This window comes from Chaetodon auriga, chromosome 11 (assembly GCF_051107435.1).
Source record: "Chaetodon auriga isolate fChaAug3 chromosome 11, fChaAug3.hap1, whole genome shotgun sequence".
Taxonomy (NCBI): domain Eukaryota; kingdom Metazoa; phylum Chordata; class Actinopteri; order Chaetodontiformes; family Chaetodontidae; genus Chaetodon; species Chaetodon auriga.
In genome coordinates, this window is record NC_135084.1 from 7522345 (window position 1) to 7541489 (window position 19145).

At 43.7% G+C, this 19145-nt stretch overlaps 1 protein-coding gene across 1 annotated transcript in view; it reads left to right on the forward strand.

Moving 5' to 3' along the window:
• marchf5 (membrane-associated ring finger (C3HC4) 5) overlaps positions 1-19132 on the forward strand; it is a 28911-nt gene extending 9779 nt beyond the window's left edge. Inside the window, exons 2-6 of the mRNA XM_076742358.1 lie at positions 2395-2597; positions 13551-13681; positions 13877-14060; positions 14815-14981; positions 17284-19132. Coding sequence (XP_076598473.1) covers positions 2395-2597; positions 13551-13681; positions 13877-14060; positions 14815-14981; positions 17284-17400 — 802 coding nt within the window. The 3' untranslated portion in view covers positions 17401-19132. The remainder of the gene's footprint in view (positions 1-2394; positions 2598-13550; positions 13682-13876; positions 14061-14814; positions 14982-17283) is intronic.
• Positions 19133-19145: the final 13 nt, after the last annotated feature.

The following is a 19145-nucleotide window of genomic DNA, read 5'->3' on the forward strand; positions in this document are numbered from 1 at the left end:
AGGTAAATGTTTGCCCCCCAGCAACTGGTTTGCTGGAAAATTGACCACAACAGGTCAGAGAACATAAAGTCATCACTTGGATTTTAGCTCTTGTAGAATGGACATGATGCATGTCGTACAAACGGTACAGCATCGTGATGTCTGATTCACTAGTTTTGGAAATAAATTGCAAAGAAACCAATGCATTCATATCTGTACAGTAATACAGGGCAGCTAGCTAGGCTAGCTGGTTAGCATAACACATAGTGAATCTAATTTCCAACAAGCTAATAAATGAAACACCTCTTGACCATAGTTAATTTTCTTCATTTCAACAGTTATGCTGGTTAAAAACAAAAAAAGGTTTGATCAGAACCAATAATCTTTCATTATAGTTGAGGAATTTGCTCGTGGTAGTCGTGGCCTGGTGTTGCTGATTCTCTTAAATCAATTATTCAGGTCCAACCTATGAATATTTTCATTGGTACATAGCTGCTAAATTAAGAATGTCACTGGTCGAGATTCTTGAACTTAGCCTCATGCAGTGAGACACAGGGGTGATGAACCATCCAGCCAGTCGCATTCTGCTGATTAACTATGAAAAAGCAATATATTGTCACAGTCACACATACTGCGGTAAGGTCGGGGAACTTTGCTATCAAATTACCTCCCAGATGTTGGACAGAAATGGTGCGAAAGAGGTCTAGGAGTTTATTGTTCACAAAAGGAGTCCAATTAATTTGAGGATAGTACAGCAGACAGGCTAAACATACTAATTGCTCCTTGCCTGTGAGTGAGGAGGCATAAGTTTGAGGAAGAGGACTCGTAGCCCTTTTTAAGTGGAAGAACAGTTGACTCAGAAGGACTTTCACTGTGTGGGAGATGTAATGTGTGAGGAGAGGAAGGAGGATGTGTTGGGATACTTGTAGGTTTGGCTTGAGGCCAGAGCAAGGCATTTGTCTGGATGTCACACACAAGGGAGACGGTCTCCTCAGTTTGTGTGCAAGTAAGCCACTGCATAGCCTAGCCGTGGGTTATCATAATATTGTGCTCAGTCTCACAGGGACGCCCTGGTGAATTTAGGTTTGAGTAGAGTTGTGATTAATCCTAAAGGCAATGTCGGAAGAATGTAGCTCAAACTAGAGGCAAAGCAAGTGGCCATATTTACTGAAAAGTAACAGAAACGGTGCATACGTAAAGTAAATGTTGGACCTCTTTGTAATATATTGGTTGAAAAAATATTGATTTTGAAACAAAATGGTATCTGAAATATAACCCTTGGACGTTCTTTGCCTTGTATCCAGAGGCAAGATGAAGGTCTGCTAATCTGTGTGTGTGCAAGCGTGTGCATGCACGCACTTTCAACAGTTCTGCCATGCTGTCAGATATGCTTGACAAGCAGGCAGCATATAACAGCTTGTTTGCCTGAGGGGTTTATGTATTGATCGTGGCTGATTTTGTTCAGTCACTGGCCCAGTGATGCTGTTTGTGCTCCATCCAGGCCATTTAATCTGGAGTTATTTGAGGAACTTTGATCATTCACTCTATCGTTGTTCCCTAAATGTGGAAAAATGGCTTTGCCGACAATTTTCTGTCTAAACCTTTGACTCCTGTTTGAAGTGACTTTGTGTTGCTGACTGCCCACTTTTCACTCAGAGGACATGAAAGGTTACATTAGTCTTGCTTCCTCTCTTTCACTCTTTCCTCCTGTCTATCACGCATAAACAGACACTCACACACGTGCCTCAATATTAAGAAAAGTTTCACCTCTTTATAAACAATGCTACATATTGCTGACAGGCCCATGTAGCTGAAATGCAGTGTCATTAAATTTCCATCGTGTGGTCAGACCTGTCATTTAAAAAAAAAAAGCGTATTAAACTAATACCAAATATTACATAGAAAAGTACAAGTCTTTTCCACATCTGTTCTATTTCAAAACCTTGTTTTCGTGTTTCTCTGACATAATGGAGATACCTGCCGCATAAAAAGGTGTGTGATTGGTCTGGCTGGATCCAAATATCCATTAAAATATCCGACTGTTCAAATATGTGTTCATTGGGTTCCTATTGGGTTTCAATTCTGTGACTGTGGCATTTTATTTTACTTTCTCCTAAATGTAGCCTGTTGATAAAGTGAGCACATTCTTCTTGTTGTATAAATCTCAGAAAGTAAATCTTCCATTTTTTTTGGAGCTAGTGTGCGGTTTTCCACTCTTTCTTAGGCATTGTCTCAGACTCTGACCATGTTATTATGATCATTTATGTAGGTGGATAATTTATTGTAATAAAAAATGTCACAAGCTCTTATGTCACAAAAAGTGCATTGACCAGATATCTACAGTCTTTTCCCAGTTATCAGGGTGTGTGTATGCGTGCCATTGTCTTCATCCCACCTGTTCATGTTTGTTTTTAGGAGCTGTTGGGTGTGCTTTGCCACAGACGAGGACGATCGCACGGCAGAGTGGGTGCGTCCGTGTCGCTGCCGCGGCTCGACCAAATGGGTGCACCAGGCCTGCCTTCAGCGCTGGGTGGACGAGAAGCAGCGGGGCAACAGCACGGCACGCGTGGCCTGCCCACAATGCAACGCAGAATACCTCATCGTCTTTCCCAAACTGGGTGGGTTGCATCTCACAAAGGATGAAATGAGTGTTGGGAGAGTTGAGCTGAATGCTTCGAAATAGCAAGACAACCATAAAGAGGCGCTAGTTTAGCTTTGTGTTTTCTCTTAGCGCCAAGATGGTTCCTGACTGATGCGTGAGCATGGTAGAAGGGACTCAAGTTTCTAACAATCAAGAAGTATTAGAGGGACAAATTTTCCTTCAGTTTTTTTTCCAAGTGTGGCTGCACATAGCTGTAGCTGGTTTCTCAAGTTAAGATTCAAAGTTCCCCGACTCTGTTCATGTAAAGAGCAACTAGCAGAATTAGGAATGGATATTTTCAAAAATCAAAGAAAATTTGTGCAGGGATTTGTAATGGATTTTGATCGAATTGGTTTGATTTGATTAAACTGCTTCAAGGACAAGTGTGTAGGATTTAGTCATATTACAACCGTTTCCAAAAGAAAGTTGGTAACATGTAGATAGAAACAGGATGTGAAGATTTACCATCAATGATGCTGGCTGATAACAAGCAGGATGGTCCCTCTCGACTTGAGCCTTGAGAACGCGGCGTCCGTGATTTTCAAAAAGAATTTTATATGTTGAATCGTCAGACCACAGGACAGTTTTCTACTTCACCTCAGTCTTTAATGAGCTCGGGACCAGAGATCATGACGTCGTTTCTTGATCTGGTTTATATTTGGTTTCGTTTTTGCATGGTAGAGTTTCACCTCGCCTTTGTGGATGCAGTGATGAACTGTGTTCACAGAAGATGGTTCTTGGAAGTGTCCCTGAGCTCATGCAGTGACGTCCACGACATAATCGAGTCTGTCTTCAATGCAGTGTCGTCTGAGGCCTGAAGATCACAGCCAGCCAACACCGGTTTTCGGCCTTGCATACAGAGATTTCTTCACATTCTCTGAATCTTTTAACGACATTATGTACTATAGACTATCAAATCCTCAAATTCTTTGCAGTTTTAATTTGAGAAACATTCTTAACTTGTTGCTCTATTTGGCAGCGTAGTCAGTCACAGAGTGGTCAAGCCCTCCTCACCTTTGCTGAAGAAAGCTTAGTTAACCTAATTCATTGTGAGATGTTCCACAGATGTTTTCTTTTAGCATTTCACAGCTTTTCCAGTCTTCTGTTGCCACTGTCCAAACTTTTTTGAAACATGTTGCTGGCACCAAATTCTAAATGAGGATCATTTTCAAAAACAGTGAAATTTCTGAGTTTCAACATGTGACATTTTTAGTTAAATATGAGGTTTCGGTATTTGGCAATTCATCACATCGTTTCTATTTATGTTTTACAGTGTCTCAACTTTTTTGGGAACAGGCTTGTAGTCAGTAAGTTACTGAGCGCAGGGAGCTTCCGTTTAATTCAAATACTGTATGTCACCACCACAGAAACACTCGGTAACTACTAAAGTATGATAAGGTTGACAAACATTCATTGACAGCTGTTATTGGTTGATGAATGGTTTACAGTCTCAAACTGATGTATTTATTACTGACAGTGTCTGGTCAGGCTAATCATTAGCTAATTGTACTCAGTGTCTACTTTGTATATTCAAGCTGCTTTCTTAAACATGATGTGCTTGATGGCGTTATTAATGAGTCCTGATGAAACTTGAAAGTTCAGCATTCTTATTGCCCTTTTTTAGCTTCCTTATATAAGTAACATTAACATTGATTCACTCAGAAACCGTTAATATTTTTCCCTGTAATATGACCTCTGCTGTGTGTCTGCAGCGTATCGAGTGACGAGGAGACAAGTGGTCTCTCCTTGAGAAGTTTCTCAGCAGTGCGTTCTGTGGTTTTGTCTGCTTGTCTGATATCACACTCAAATGCTAATAGTTGCATGGGTGTTAAAACTTTGGATTAATCTCAATCACCCTTAGACCATTTATAGACTTTATTTTATTATCAAACTTTAACAGTAACTAATATAATGCATTGTTCTCGTTAAAAAAATAATCATTCAGTGTCAATCATTCGGCAGTCCAGCTGGGTGATACCTTCAGACCGGTGCGCACTTTATCCCGCCAGCTAACAGCAACCTGTGCTAATTCTTAATGTTGTACAGCGTAGTGCTACCACCACTACTACTAAACTGAAGAGGAGCGTTACAGAATTTACATTTGACTTTATTGCTTTTCTGTATGAAATGTTCCCACACTGAGCTTTGTTCAGCGCACTTTATTTTCTTTACCTCAGTCTTTCACACTGCACTCATCCTGAGGCTGAGGGAGCTGTTAGTGCAGTGTGTGTGCTCGTATATATGCGTTTGAAAATTCACCAATAGACCGACATGCTTAACTGGTTAAAAGTCATTGTGTGGATGTGGTGGAGGGAGTTAATCCCAATCGCAAATTTTAATACCTGATTAGAATTTTACATGTGGATGTTGACACAAGAGTGTAATTAGTTGCATGATATGTGTGTATTTATGTTTCCATAGCCGTTTCCTTAACGACTGCTTGCTCTAAGAAGTTAAGCAACTATGTGTGTAGGCTGTCCCATTACTGGTACTCGTGAACGTACCTGTTAAGATGCACAGCATTTATTCTACCTTTGTCAAATGTCCTATCTCGCAATATTAACCAAAGTGAAAAATATTTCCCGTATGCAGCAAGTGATTTTGATCTGCTCTAAAATTGAATCGGTTCCTCATTCGCCGATGCTACACACTTCCACCGAATGGAATGAAAATCAAGCCAATAGTTCTTCTTTTATCCTGCTGACAGACAAACAAACCGAACCAAAACATAACCTAAAAGCACAACATCTCCGTTTCTGCTCTATCAGTTTTAACCTTTTTGTTTTTAGCAATGCACTCGTCTAACATTGTCAGAATCACAATGGACAGTTTAAGTGTGTGATGCATTTTTAAACTATGAAGAAAGTGAAAAAGATTGCCTGTTTCCTGAACAGCAGTAAAACAGATTGAGAATCTGCAGAGAGGTTTCCAGCTCATAATTCTGAATTAGATCTGTTTACTGTCAAAATATCGTGACAACTCTTATTTTCCACCAGTTGTCAACATTGAAGCAGCATTATAGAGCCAGTTTCCATGTAAATAGAGAGCTGAAGCTTGTCTTTGAGGCCGCTGTTAATAGCTGCTGCCTGTAACTGTACCCAAAGCTCTGAGAGCTATTCAGTTTGTCTTGCCTGAGTGGATGTTTATTTACTCCGGAGCCAGCATAGGTTCTGTGGTGATGTGGGTAAATATTTCCTTTCAGCCTGACGAGGAACAGGAGGTTGCTCACTTGTTACACGGCCCAGATCCTGGCTGATTGACCAGCAGCAGTTTAGAGAAGCGGCCGCCTCAATTATCCTGACACGTCAGAGTGACGAGGGCCTCGGTTGTTCCTAAACACCAGCTATGACTCATCCCAGTGAACATACACCATACACTGCCATGCTTATTTGCCCAGAACTGTCTCAGATCCATTCATACCCCTCTAAGACCGTGACTGACACTGCTGCACAGCGTTTCGCAGTGACAGAAAAATATTGGAGCAAAAAGAATAGTTTTATTCCTTCTGTTTTTTTTGATTTTTTAAAAATTTCTTTTTATTATTATTATTATTTTTTTTTTTTAACAGATAATTGTCAAAGTCTGGACACATACAAGGTTAATGGTGCACAGTTGTCACTCGGTTACCCATCAGCCATTGGGCTACTGCTATTTCAACCTCAAAGAGAGAAGTTGCAATTTGAGACAGTAGCTGGCTCTAAGACAATGTTAGTCTGCAGGAGGCCTGGTCCAGCTGGTAAACAGGTTCATGTATATTTATAGTGACCAAGGCTGTGCTGTCAGTCACTTTGGTGCTATTAGAAGAAGGTTTAGCTCAGCTTCTTTGAACACTTCTCCTCCTCAGTAAATAACCCTGTGTGTGTCTGTATCTCCCTCTGAGAGCTGAATCGTGTCCAATCAACATGGGGTTTGAGTGGAGATTTTCTGTGTTTTTGTAGGTTTTCATGAGAAATGATCTGATATTTTAAACTGTTCAGTTTGAGCCTAACAGAAAGGACAAATTCTAATTGGGTGTTAGAATCAGTTAGAAAATATACAGTATGTTGTCTGAAGAGATGAACATGGAGGCCATGTCACAGAAAAAAAGCAGCAGTAATTCATTTCCTCTCTTTCCTTATGCTAATGTGTGTGTTCTGTGTTTCCTATTGGCCTGTCCTGCCCCTGTTCACCACAATCAGCTTCAGACATATTCAACTCTCAAATTCAGTGTACGTCACAGGAATGAGGTTTCCATTATTCAGTGTAGGGGGGTTGGTTGTTTAAACAACAGCCAAGTGTTTGTGTCGTAGGTAAAGAATAACTCTTGGTTACAAATGCATCGATGTATAGCAAAGAGAGAGGCACAGAAACGTGTAGTGATTCAGTGAAATTGAGGTGAAGCCATGCCTGACTGGTTGCCAAGCAACATGTGTACTTACGGCTATATTAGAACAAATGTCTCCCTGTCAGGGATGCTCTGGATATTCATGTACTCTTCCTCCTACTGTTTGTGTGGTTTTATTCAATTTTAGAAGATTCTGAAATGAAGGTGACCCTCTGGAGCACCAAACACATTATTTGTAGTGTTGTTTTGGGATTCTTCAAATAAAGTATTTTCTAGGTTAATATTCAACTCCAAATGAAATCTGTTCTAGTCGAGTCCATCAGAACTCATTTGACTTTTTCTTCAAAGAGGATATACAGAGATGTTTGTGTTACCCATTGTTAGTCTGCCTCACATGCTCCGGCTTTGAGGCACATTATGAATCGAGTCTCTGTGTGACACAGTAGCATTTCTGAAGGCACGACTTAGACACATTGCACCAGTGCTTTCTCACAGCGTGCCTCATCATTATGTCTTTGTGGTTAGTTATTTTTGGCCGGCTCTTCTTTTTTATAACAGCCAGTGAAGAGCTGTGGCCTAGAAGGTAAAATGTTTACCCTCAAGCTCCTGGTGCTTTCTCCAGAGTTTATTTTGCTTTGTCATGTGTTCAAATGCTCAAGTGGTTTGGCCAACACCAATAGAGCATTGTGATGGATGGGCCAGTGGTTTATTTTGAAAGGGAACTTCCTCTTTACTGTGGCTGATTTGCTGAGTGATGGCGCCCTTAAAGAATGATACAGCAGGCTTCTGCCACCATCACCATTCATTTACTGAGGACTTTAAAGCAACCAGACGCTCGTGTTACCTTTTGATTTCATCGTGTGTAACTTTCTTTGGTTTCTCTTCAATTTAGATGACAGACTGTGAGGATGTGTGGGTGGAGGCAGCACATCGAACTGGCTGTTAGAGAGAAAACTTAGTTTAGCATTTTTCAAGTGAGAGAAGCGTCTCATACAGTTCAGATGGTTCCTGTGGGAATCAGGACTTTTATTATGGAAATCAAGTTTTCTTTCGTAAGGCTTAAAGTTGGGAGCTTGTGAATACATGTGGAAGTAGCATGTAGTCACAGAATGTCGGGTCTTATCATTAGGAACTGTCTTAAATCGTGCTAAAAGTTCCTAATGCTGCTGAGAGAACTCCTGAGAGAGTAGCAGGGGCAGAGTAGAACCTGTTGTTACAGCCGACATGTTTCATGTGTGAACCTACTGGTTACAGCGATTGGCTGACAGGCAGCTGGTCTGTGTCCATGGCTGTGAAATACTTTATGAAAAGCAGTATAGCAGAAAATAATAATAATGTTGATTTTTGTTTTATTTTTTCCAGAAAATCAAACACATTTTCACTCTGATGCTTAACTCTATATTTAGCTCTGACTGTCAAAGTCTAAAGAGCATGTTTTTTGATTTCGGTAATCCTGGCACAGCTCAGAGCTCAGTGCTGCAAACTGCAAGTATGCAGTGCGCAAAGCATGGATCCTTCTCACCACCCAAAACTGCATTTAAAGGTGCAGATTTTTGTATCGGCCAAAGTGTATGTAAATTAGGTATGACTTTAGTATTATAATTGTGAAAAAATACTGCAGTAAAACAGTTTCAAAATGATCAGAGGTACTTGGGGACCTGATGTACATGAATATGATTGGATAGTTTTTATCGTGCATGTTCATATCGCAATGATAATAGGATTTATCAGTCCGCACTTTACAGCAACTGACTGATTATGAGTGTGAATAATTTAGAAGTCGTCTGGATTGCCTCTAACTTCTCTCAGACTTAAAAGTTTGGAAATTCTTTGTGAATGACTCTTAGATCAAAAACACGGGAGCCTGAGGACTGCTCTGCGGAGTTTCAGCTTCAAGAAGTTTTGTGAGTCTCTATTTATATTTAAGTGTTATATCACTGAGGTCAAGCAATTTCTAGCCTTGTTCTGAACACAAAAAAAGTAATTTCTTCCCCGAACACCTGAATGCATCTGGACAGGACGTGGCGCAATGGTTGGTCACACACAGCCTGTTGAGTTTACCTGAGAGGCTCCTCGTCCTCAGGGAAAAGTGTCTTTTTCCTAATCCCATTAGCTAGTGTCAGACAGAGGTGGCGAGGGAGTCGTGCAGAGATGCTGGATGTGTCTGGGAGAGAGGAGTGGGAGCAAAACTGGGTCACGGGAGGAGGCGACGGAGCAGCTCATCAAAGGCTGACAGAGCAGAGAGGAGATGAGTGGAGTAATGCTGCTGCTCTGCTGATGAATCCATGAAATCACAGCTGTCCTCCGGTGATTCCCTGTGACTTTAACATGACATTCAGGCGTCATTAGAACTCAAGTCTGTGGCGCTGACATTTCTAGATTATAAAGAACAGGATGTGCCTCCGACCTGATCCTCTCCCGTAGAGCGCTGCATGCAAACATTGCGTGCTGATTTGCTCATTTTTGCATCTCTGGCCCTGCATGTCGTCAGACTTGGGTCAAACTGCATTTGCAAAGCGTTTGGTTTTGTTACTATACCACGTTGTGACGGTTTTGTCAGGGTTGGATTGAAACTTCCATTACCCTCCGACAATTGTTTACAATTTTTGACATGCACTCCACACTGCACCGAAAGCTACACCAGCAGTGACAAAGTTTGAACCAGACGTCTTAAACATATCATCTCACATCAGTAGTCACACAGGCTGTTTCATGTTCCATGAATAACATCTCTGTTACTGATAATAAATCCAGAGGAGTTAATCTTTCCACCTCCTGGCTGAGGAGTTCCAGTCTCTAGCTGCAGGATACGCTGGGCATTAGTGTACTTCAAAGTGAGCAGGAGGAGCCCAGCGTTGTCTGTTTTGCTGCATCATTGCTGCAGTGTTCCTTTACTCTTTTCTACTCTTTATTATGGTTCTATAGGCGCACTGCTGCTTTATATTTGGGATTTGCTTGTTGTACAGACATGGTACCGTGTTTAGTTTAAAACTTTAGTCTAAATTTATTGGCTTGGCTTCACAAGCGGTGATATTTGCAGCCACTTTAATTAGCCTTCAGAATAATAGCAGTTTAACAGTTTGTTTACGATGACAGCTTTCAGTCTGAGTGACAGCTGTGGACAGGTAGAGACAGGGAGTGCTGCTGGGAGGTTTCCACGGTACTTATTTTCTCAGGGTTGCTGCAGAGGCCAGCTCATTTCTAGAGGCTTGACAGGCATTACTCATGTTTAGCTCCCAGGGCGGGACCCCTGCCTGCCGCCGGATCAGATGAGGGGCTTGATTTGGAGCCACAGATCACCTTTTCTATTAACCCGGGTTTTGATTGTTTTCTGTCACTTACAGCACAGGCGATATGGAGGCAAGCCACAAAGAGTCGGGTAGCTCTATGCTGTTCTGGTCCTATTCCCACCGGCACCTGCTGCAGAGCCAAAGGCAGCCCATCATGCTAATTTGGCTGGCAATATAACTCTGAGGACAGTGTGTCCTTGCTGCTCCGTCTTTACTGACACTCTGCTCGAGAGAGTAAACAAGCCAGCTGGAACAGTGTGCCAGCATGCATGCCCACTACTGAGGAATTGCAGTTGCACCCCCCCCCCCCCCCCCCCTTCACTTTCCCCCCTCCCTTCTTTTTAATTATCTTAATTATGGAATCTGCTGCCAGTGGCTGAAATGAGTTGCTCAGCTCTCCATCCTGCCAGCGGCCATTAAGGGCGACCCAGTTCCCTTCAGCTACGATGGCGTAATGCTTAGGCATGGAGAAAGCGGAAGAGATTCCAACCCTGTCATCAAAATATGCTCTATGAATGCGCTAAAGCGATGCAAGATCAGTCCGGTCTGCAAACACCGGTGCAGTGAAAAGGAGCTCTGGATAGCATCAAAAGGCTGGCAGTAGACGAGAGAGAGCTTCTGTGTTTATAACTACTATGAAAAGTGTGATATTTCCGTTGCGTGTTAAGTAGCTTTCAAAGTGCCAAATGCTTCTTGTTTGCTTTGGGTTCCTTCCTCAACAAGTGGCCAAGAGCACTGCTGTCTAAAGAGAAAGACCTTAAACACGGGCTGCTTAAAACGCTGCACTGAACGGCACTCCAAACTCCAAGCTCTTACAGAGTGAATGTACTCAGCTGCAGAAATAGGTGCACAGCTAACAGGGGCTGGATTGTATACAACTCGCAGCAAGTACTTATGGGTAACAGCCTCACGGTGGCCTGGCTGTACAAACAGCTTAATAAAGTCTGTCTTCTGTCCCAACTGCAAAAACCCAGAACCCCAAAATAACCACCCAGCCCCAGAGTTATTTTTGAAAGCTGCTGCTTTTTCACACACGATGTGTAGCCTAATGTAGATGTTGCTCTTAGGAATGTCACAGTTTGGTGTCACTGTTTGAAAATGAATCTGCTCAGGTGTTTGCATTAAACCTGTCCACGTCCTAAATGATGGCTTGGGCATGGCTTGGCAGCTCTGCCAATACTTGCCTAGCCAGCAGCCTGTAACCAACTACAGCACAGTTGTCCTTAACTTTAAGTGACGGGAGCTTTCTGTGCTACAAGGTCGATCTGTTTTTTACTTGCTCTACGTCAGCCTTGTAGCATAAATGAACAGGACAATATATTTATCAATCTGCCGCTGGCATGCCAGAGGGGACGGTGTTCTTGAACCAAGTCCTGCTTTTACAGAGACCAATGACTCAGCACTGTTTTAATACCACTTCACTGCTTTATTTCTCAACCAGACAAGACGTGTCAAAATCACTGTTTTAAAAATGGGATTATAAATGTCACCCCTCCCAAGTGACAAACATGTTTGTTAGAAAGCCTGCTGAAACGACCTTTGAACCACTTTCAGAAATATGGAAGATTGTTTTACATCTCTGTAACAAGCCATCATCCAGTGTGTGAAGGGGAAAGGTTGTAACTGCTCAAAGCTAAATGTCAGATTGTGTTGTTGTCGACAGTATTTGAATTCTGGTGGATATATTTACTTTTGCTATTCAGCACTTATATAAAAGCCTGCCATCAAATCTTTAGAACTTTATTTATATAAGCAACAATCACAGTTTAAGTCCTTACTTCTGATATGTAAATAGCTCATCCAGCTAATGTGGTAGACGAGCACATCTGCTGTTTAGATGGACACTGATCCTCTTCGCCGGTGGAGTGGAAGCTAACGTTAGGAGCTCTGCCCTGCACTTAAGTAGATATGAGGAAGTTTCTGCTGCAGCAACCAAACTTGTTATCCAACACGTTGTGACCTTTGCCAAGCACATTTGTTACTCCTCATGCAAGGGTAAAAGTCAGACATACAGTTTGGAAATGCAGTCAGTTGTCCACTAAGCAGCTTAACAATGAAATGAGTCTGATCTCAGGTCATAAGTCTGCTTTTGTCTGTCGATGTCTGGAGTTAAAGACTCATTGTGCCATGCAAGAACAGGTGTATGAACAGTAACTAAGGCTCAGCGAAGGACAGAAGCCTCGTGTGAAATACCCCAGGTGTTCCTGCTTTGGCAGAAGATGTAGTGTTTGCTGTATGTAGGACAACTTTGATTATGGTACAGTAAGGTGTTTGAACAAATTGGTTTTCAGGGCCTTTCAACACAGGCCACTCTGTGCTGTGGATGGTTGCAGTTTTTACATAGCTGCACGGCAACAACACATCAAGGCCCAGCGCTGCGCTCTGTGCTCGGCCCCTCTGGTCACGTCCCCACCCCGCTCTCCTCCCACTGACTCCTGGGCAAGTTATTAATAGGATGTGGATGGGTCTGTCTGAGTGAGGAAATCAGGTTGCCTTCCTGTAAATATTGCATGATTTCCCTCGAGTCCGCCTGGAATGCCAGAGAGGAAGATGCGAGAGAGAATATTTTTTTAGGTCGTGCTCCTGGATGTCAGACAGGGACGAAGCTGCTCTGAAGGCACGCTTGGGCTTCAGATTAACACTCATTTACATGGGTGTCCAGAGTCAGCCCACTTATTCTTGATCTAGGTGGAGCCTGCCTAAGAAGCTTCTCCCTGCCTGCCAAAAACAATAAGGTGTGCACCACACCTGTCCTGCTTCAGTTTCTGTCCTTTAACTTTGACATTACTGCATTGTTGTCATTCTTCCTGTTGCACTGGAAGACTGCCTGACCTCATGATGTTTATTCAGGGTGAACTCCCTTGTGTCTTTAGTTCCTTCACTCTCATTTGAGTACAGACAGAAAGGAAAACTTTGTGGTAACAGGTCAGAGTGCTGGTTAAATTCTTGCATCTTTTTACCTGCCAGCTTTTACGCAAGAGCGGTATGCACAAGCAGCGATGGCCGGTGCCTCTCTCTTTGGAGATAGTTGTGAGGTTTGTGTGTTGAGTTTGGATGCTTTTTTAGCTCCAGTGGTTGTTTTTACCAGCAGGAGTCTCATGACCCCTGCTGTACACTCTGTGTTGTCCCCCACAGTACCTTTCATTTGGCTTCTGTGCTGTCTCATTATCAGGATCATGAGAGGATTCAGTCTCATATAAATGACATTTAAAGGCACTAACACAAATGCATTTGAAATGTCTGCCTCATAAATCCAGTTTCATTTGGGTTATACAGCAAACAGATGAACTAAGAGTTGCATGGTTTCCTCCACCAGGTCCCGTGGTTTATGTGCTGGACCTGGCTGACCGGCTCATCTCTAAGGCCGGCCCCTTCGCTGCCGCTGGCATCATGGTGGGCTCCATCTATTGGACTGCTGTCACCTATGGAGCGGTCACTGTCATGCAGGTATGACCAAGATCTCTACTGAGAGCTTTCGGTTCATGATAAGTTTGTTCTGTCTGCTCTGATTTTGACTGTAAATCCAACCATAGTGTCAGTTGCTCCTTTCCCTCATTCTTTCATTTTTGTTTGTAAGTAAAAGTCATCCAGTGTCCCTCCTCTGCTGTAGTTTTCCACTCTGACGTCCCGTCTGCTCTCCAGGTGGTGGGCCATAAGGAGGGCCTGGACGTTATGGAGCGGGCCGACCCTTTGTTCCTGCTCATTGGCTTGCCCACCATTCCTGTCATGCTTATCCTCGGCAAGATGATCCGCTGGGAGGATTACGTCCTGCGTCTGTGGAGGAAGTACTCAAATAAACTGCAGATACTCAACAGCATCTTCCCAGGTGAGGACACTTGTGTGCAAAGTCCTAGCTCTCAGAAGTGTCTCCATTCGTCTTCATGCTACTCTTATACGTTCTAGAGCTCAGTCAGATATTGCGAGATGAAGAGGATAAGAGCAGGAGCTGTAGCTGTGTTCAGCAGCAGTGTCACTGCTGGAGGAAGTGGATGTAGCCACCGCGATGTCACCCATTGGTTTGTGGACGGCTGTTTTGAAGCCTTGAGTTTGGCTTTTTGGTTGCAGCCGTCTTGGTTTTTTGGAGCCAGAAGTGACCATATATGGACTAGAGGGCGGAGCTGGGGGTGCGAAGGGTGGATCTGACTGAGATTGATGAGGTTGCTGTGGTAGCAACTTGTCAATCACTAGGTAACCACTCCCTAAAGTATACGCCTGCTTTAACATCTGTTTTACTCTAAGTGGGGCCATAATTCACAAAATAAGTATCGTGCTGCAGCGAAGAAGACTTGAAACCTGTGATTGAGATCAGAAACTCATTAGAAAACTGCTTACTGAGGTAATAAATTGAGTGAGAAATCAGGTCATTTTCTCATAAGCCCCACATACACTGGGACTGCTTTTTGCTATCAGTGGAGTCGCCCCCTGCTGGCCGTTAGAAAGAATGTAGGCTGAAGGCACTTCTGCACTGGCTTCACTTTTCAGACCTGGAGGCCACATTCACGTCTTTTACGCAGTGTTTGGTCCAAATAAAAATGCGTGTTTCACCCGGCGCCCTGCCGCTTGTCTGTGTGCCTCTGCAGGGATTGGCTGCCCAGTTCCTCGTATCCCGGCCGAGGCCAGCCCCCTGGCAGACCACGTGTCGGCCACGAGGATCCTGTGTGGCGCTCTCGTCTTCCCCACCATCGCCACCATTGTGGGGAAGCTCATGTTCAGCAGCGTCAACTCCAACCTGCAGAGGACCATCCTGGTGGGTACAAGCAAAAAGCCCCTCATGCATCCATGACAGAGTACAGACATGAGTTTGATGATCGGAGCTTAAAACGGAGCTTCTGACCATCATCAATCCAAACAGAGTCGGTCACTTATAGATCCTCTATTACAATCAGTTGTCCAGGTGAGTTCATTACTCCGGACATGCTCCCCTTGTTCAGCCTCTGGTGATTTGAAACCAGCACGGCACTGATGCTGGTGAATAAATGATTCCAGTTTAGCGAGTGTTTGCCGCGCAAACATGAGAGAAAGCCCACCTCCTCTCCCACCTAGTGCTGATGACAGAGAGGTAACCAGAGCGGCTCGAGTGATCCGAGCTGCACTGACACCACTGAACACTCCATCCTCGTCTGCTGAGCTCCATGAGTGACAGACAGGCTGCGTAGCCCCCACAGAGGGGGTCACCAGCTACAGCTTTTCAAAGCAGACACGGAGGGGGCCGCACTTCCAAATGAAAAAATGCTTTCATTTAGCCTATTATGGTGTAATATTTTGACTTTCTTACAAAATTGAGCCAGTATCAGTGTGAACAGGCTACTGAAAACCATTGAAAATCCATAAAGATAGTTTGAAGAAAATGCATGATGCTCTGCATCTACTAGACAGACTTAGCGATTCTCTGACAGCCGCCTGTAGTCTGGCCAGTGTGCTGCTGTGCTTCAGGGAATGGTCAGCCTGGGAGCTGAGCGCTTTGATGGTGGAGTTGGAGAATAATCTAGTTCAGCTGAACTATGAACTTCAGAGGTTTTGGCTTGTTGTCAGGCGTTGGGAAGCTAATCCCTGATCACTGACAGGATGGACTGGACTTCTTTCATTTCTGGATGGCTGGATGTGGCCTGTGTGCTCATTGTCCAAACGAGTTCAATTCATGGACCCTGAAGTGAAAAATGTTCGACAGGAGCACTTATCACTTTGTTCAGAAGAACAACATGAATCACCAGAATTGGTAATACAAGGTTTTCACTTGACAACAGCAAACATTGAGGATGAGTCAGAGTTCTTTTAAGGTTTCATTTTCAAAAGTTTCATTTCATGAACAATATTTAATTATCACTTCTTCTTCTTCTCTTCTTCAGGGTCAAACTTTGACGTGCTTTTTCTTCACCTAAATGATTTCTGCTTTTTATTTAAACTGACTGCCATCCAGCCATTTCTGTCTGCTTTCATGCCTCCATTATAGACTGAATGAATCAATGAATGAATGAAGCTCTGTGTCAAACTGATATTATTTCACTTCACCTCATCAGTGAACATGCTTCTTTCTGCTGTCTTATTTCCAAAGTGGTGGTGACTGTTTCGTCATGGAAAGTTGGACACAAACACAGTGTGTGCTGGCAGTTGCTGAGCTCCGAGGAAAACAACAGTGATCCAGTTGTGTGTGTGTGTGTGTGTGTGTGTGTGTGTGTGTGTGTGACAGCAGCAGTAACAACAGTAACATTTGGAAATGCAAGAGGGCTTGAAAAGTTGTCTGTTTCGACTTTGTTTTCATTCGGGGATAGAAAAGCAGTAAGATAACCACAACTACAGAGCACATATTACAGTAATGATATAGATAATTCCAAAACCAGTAAATCAACAAACAAACTAATCATACTTAGCAAGGTGACCAGGCGATCACGGTGACATCAGAAGGTTACTGCACATGGCCAAGAAACAGTCCGGCTTAGAGATTAAACACTGCAGAGATATTCAGCACGATAGCTCAGAGGTGTGACAGAGCCTGTCGGTGTCCAGTCGTTATGCTAAGCTAAGCTAACCAGCTGCTACCTTCTTATTTATTGCTCAGACATGAGATTGTATCAATCTTCTCACGTAACTCTTGGAAAGAAAGCAAAATGTTGAGCTGTTCCTTCAGCACTGTCAGAAAGAGGGCGCGGGCTGCAGCAGGAAAGCTGCATCCCTCCTCAGGTTGAACAGCGGCGCTGCTGCCACGCACGAGGAGAGCAGGCTGGACGTTTGAAGGGATTCTCTACATCATTTCATCATTTACACTCAAACTGCTCTTGAATGTTCATTTTGACCCCGCATAGCCAACGAGTACAGTGACGTCTTGTAGATGTTATAGGATATTTCTTGCTCTGAACTGGACAGGAAGCAGCCAGAAGATCTCCTCCCTGCTTATCTGTGTGTTTGTCATGGTCTGTTAGCTGCTGTCACACGTGTGACAGTCAGCGTGGAAATGAAAGCAGATCTTTAAGCCACGAGTGAGGAAAAGCTTTGATGTGTTGAACTGAATCTGTCTTTAAGCCCTCTTTCAACAGTTTTTTCTTTTCCTACAGGGAGGTATCGCCTTTGTGGCCATCAAGGGGGCGTTTAAGGTGTACTTCAAACAGCAGCAGTACCTGAGGCAAGCCCACCGCAAGATCCTCAACTTCCCCGAGCAGGAGGAAGCCTGAGGAGGCCCCGCAGTCCGGAGGGAGGACAGCCGGACGAGCCGCACACCTCTGCCGGGGGGGGGAGGGGAGGGAGGATACGAACCGTCAGACTCTGAGCAGGAAGTGCTGGTGAAACAGACTCAGGATCAGTGTCACCCCTTACTCATCCACTCGTCCCTACACCTCACCCCTCTCACCCATGACATTCACGCAAGGAATCCACCGCCACCGCGCATTGTTTTTAAACTCTCAACGCTTTCGTAAGGTGACAACGGAAAAGACTTGTGGACACGGACTGGAGCATGTTTGCAGTCTCTCACACACACACACACACACACACACACACGCTGTCGGGTGGGTGTGCTTCTACAATCACATAACTAAAACTTATTGTAAACGTAATGTATTTTAAAGGAAAAGAACGAAGGGGCATGTGTAATTAGAAAGTTTTATAATAATAATAATAATAATAAATAACTGTTTTATAATGTTTATTTCGAGAAGCCCCCTTTGCCAATGTTGGGAGCTTATATTGAATGAAGCTGTTCAGTGTGTGGAATGTATTAATGAGAAAACAATAAAAATGTGTTTAACAGTTGTCAATCATGACACAGTACATTACCCAAAAGCAGGAAGCATTGAGAGCAAACTTCTGTCGCGACTGTTGAGCTTTAATACTCTTGAGCAGGAAGTTGGTACAGTTGTTATGTGAGGGCTGTTTAATCCTTCTGTTCACATGCCGTGGCAGTGTTGATGTCGATTGTCCGTAGCTTTGTTTCCATTTTGCAAAAACACTCTTGCGTGATGTGTTTGGAAGCTTCGTCGGCCCCCCAGGCTTGATGGAGCTCCGGCGGGACGAGCCTGTCGTCATGAGAGCGTCTCCACCACATGGGCGGATGGATATTATGGATGCTCTGGTCCTCCGAGCTTTTTCCAGTGACAAAGAATTTCAAAAGCATCGGGAGACTCTCACATGATGCAGCACTCGTCACTGGGAGGCACGAGACGCACGTTTGAGTCAGGACTTTCGCTGTAGGGGGTTTTATTTAACAAACAATCCTCATTTTACCCCCAACATGTGATGATCAGACTGTTGTGTTGCCTGAGCGAGAACTCGAGGTCAGACTGCTTCTGAGGACATCTCCCAGCAGAACATCACTGAAACTTGGACTTTGGTGAATGAGTCACTGGAGCAGGCGACATTTTGGCAGGACTCTTGGGAAGGTTAAGGGTCAGTTCAACCAAATGATGAAAGCCATATTTTCCTCTCGCTCTGCAGTGGTGTCTGGCTGTGCAGATAGTTTTGGCTTTAGTTCTGCCTGCACTTCGATTGCATTTTTTTTTTAACCATTTCTCAGCCTTTCACAGCCAGACCTTTGGAATGTTGCTTTTTAAAATCCAGGCTTTGAGAACTCTTATCTGCATATGTGTGAAAATAAGGCTTTTTGTCATTTCAGTGAACGGACTCTTTAACATGCACACATGATAATAAATGAAAAAAAATCATTGGCAGCATTAAAAAACATCAGTACGTGACGAGGCGTGACACGCGGCCGACCACTTGGAATATGTAACCTGCACACGGACGCTGCGCCTGCTTCACAGATGTCCTCCTGCGCCCTGCAAACCACAGCTTCCCTGCACACTCACTGCAAAGTCTCCACTCTGCCAAAAGAGACGAAGCCTGAACTGTGTTGTACAGACGTGTCTGAGCTCTGTGGTATCAGTTCTGTGAATAAATGTATTTTTCCAATGTTGACGTGCAT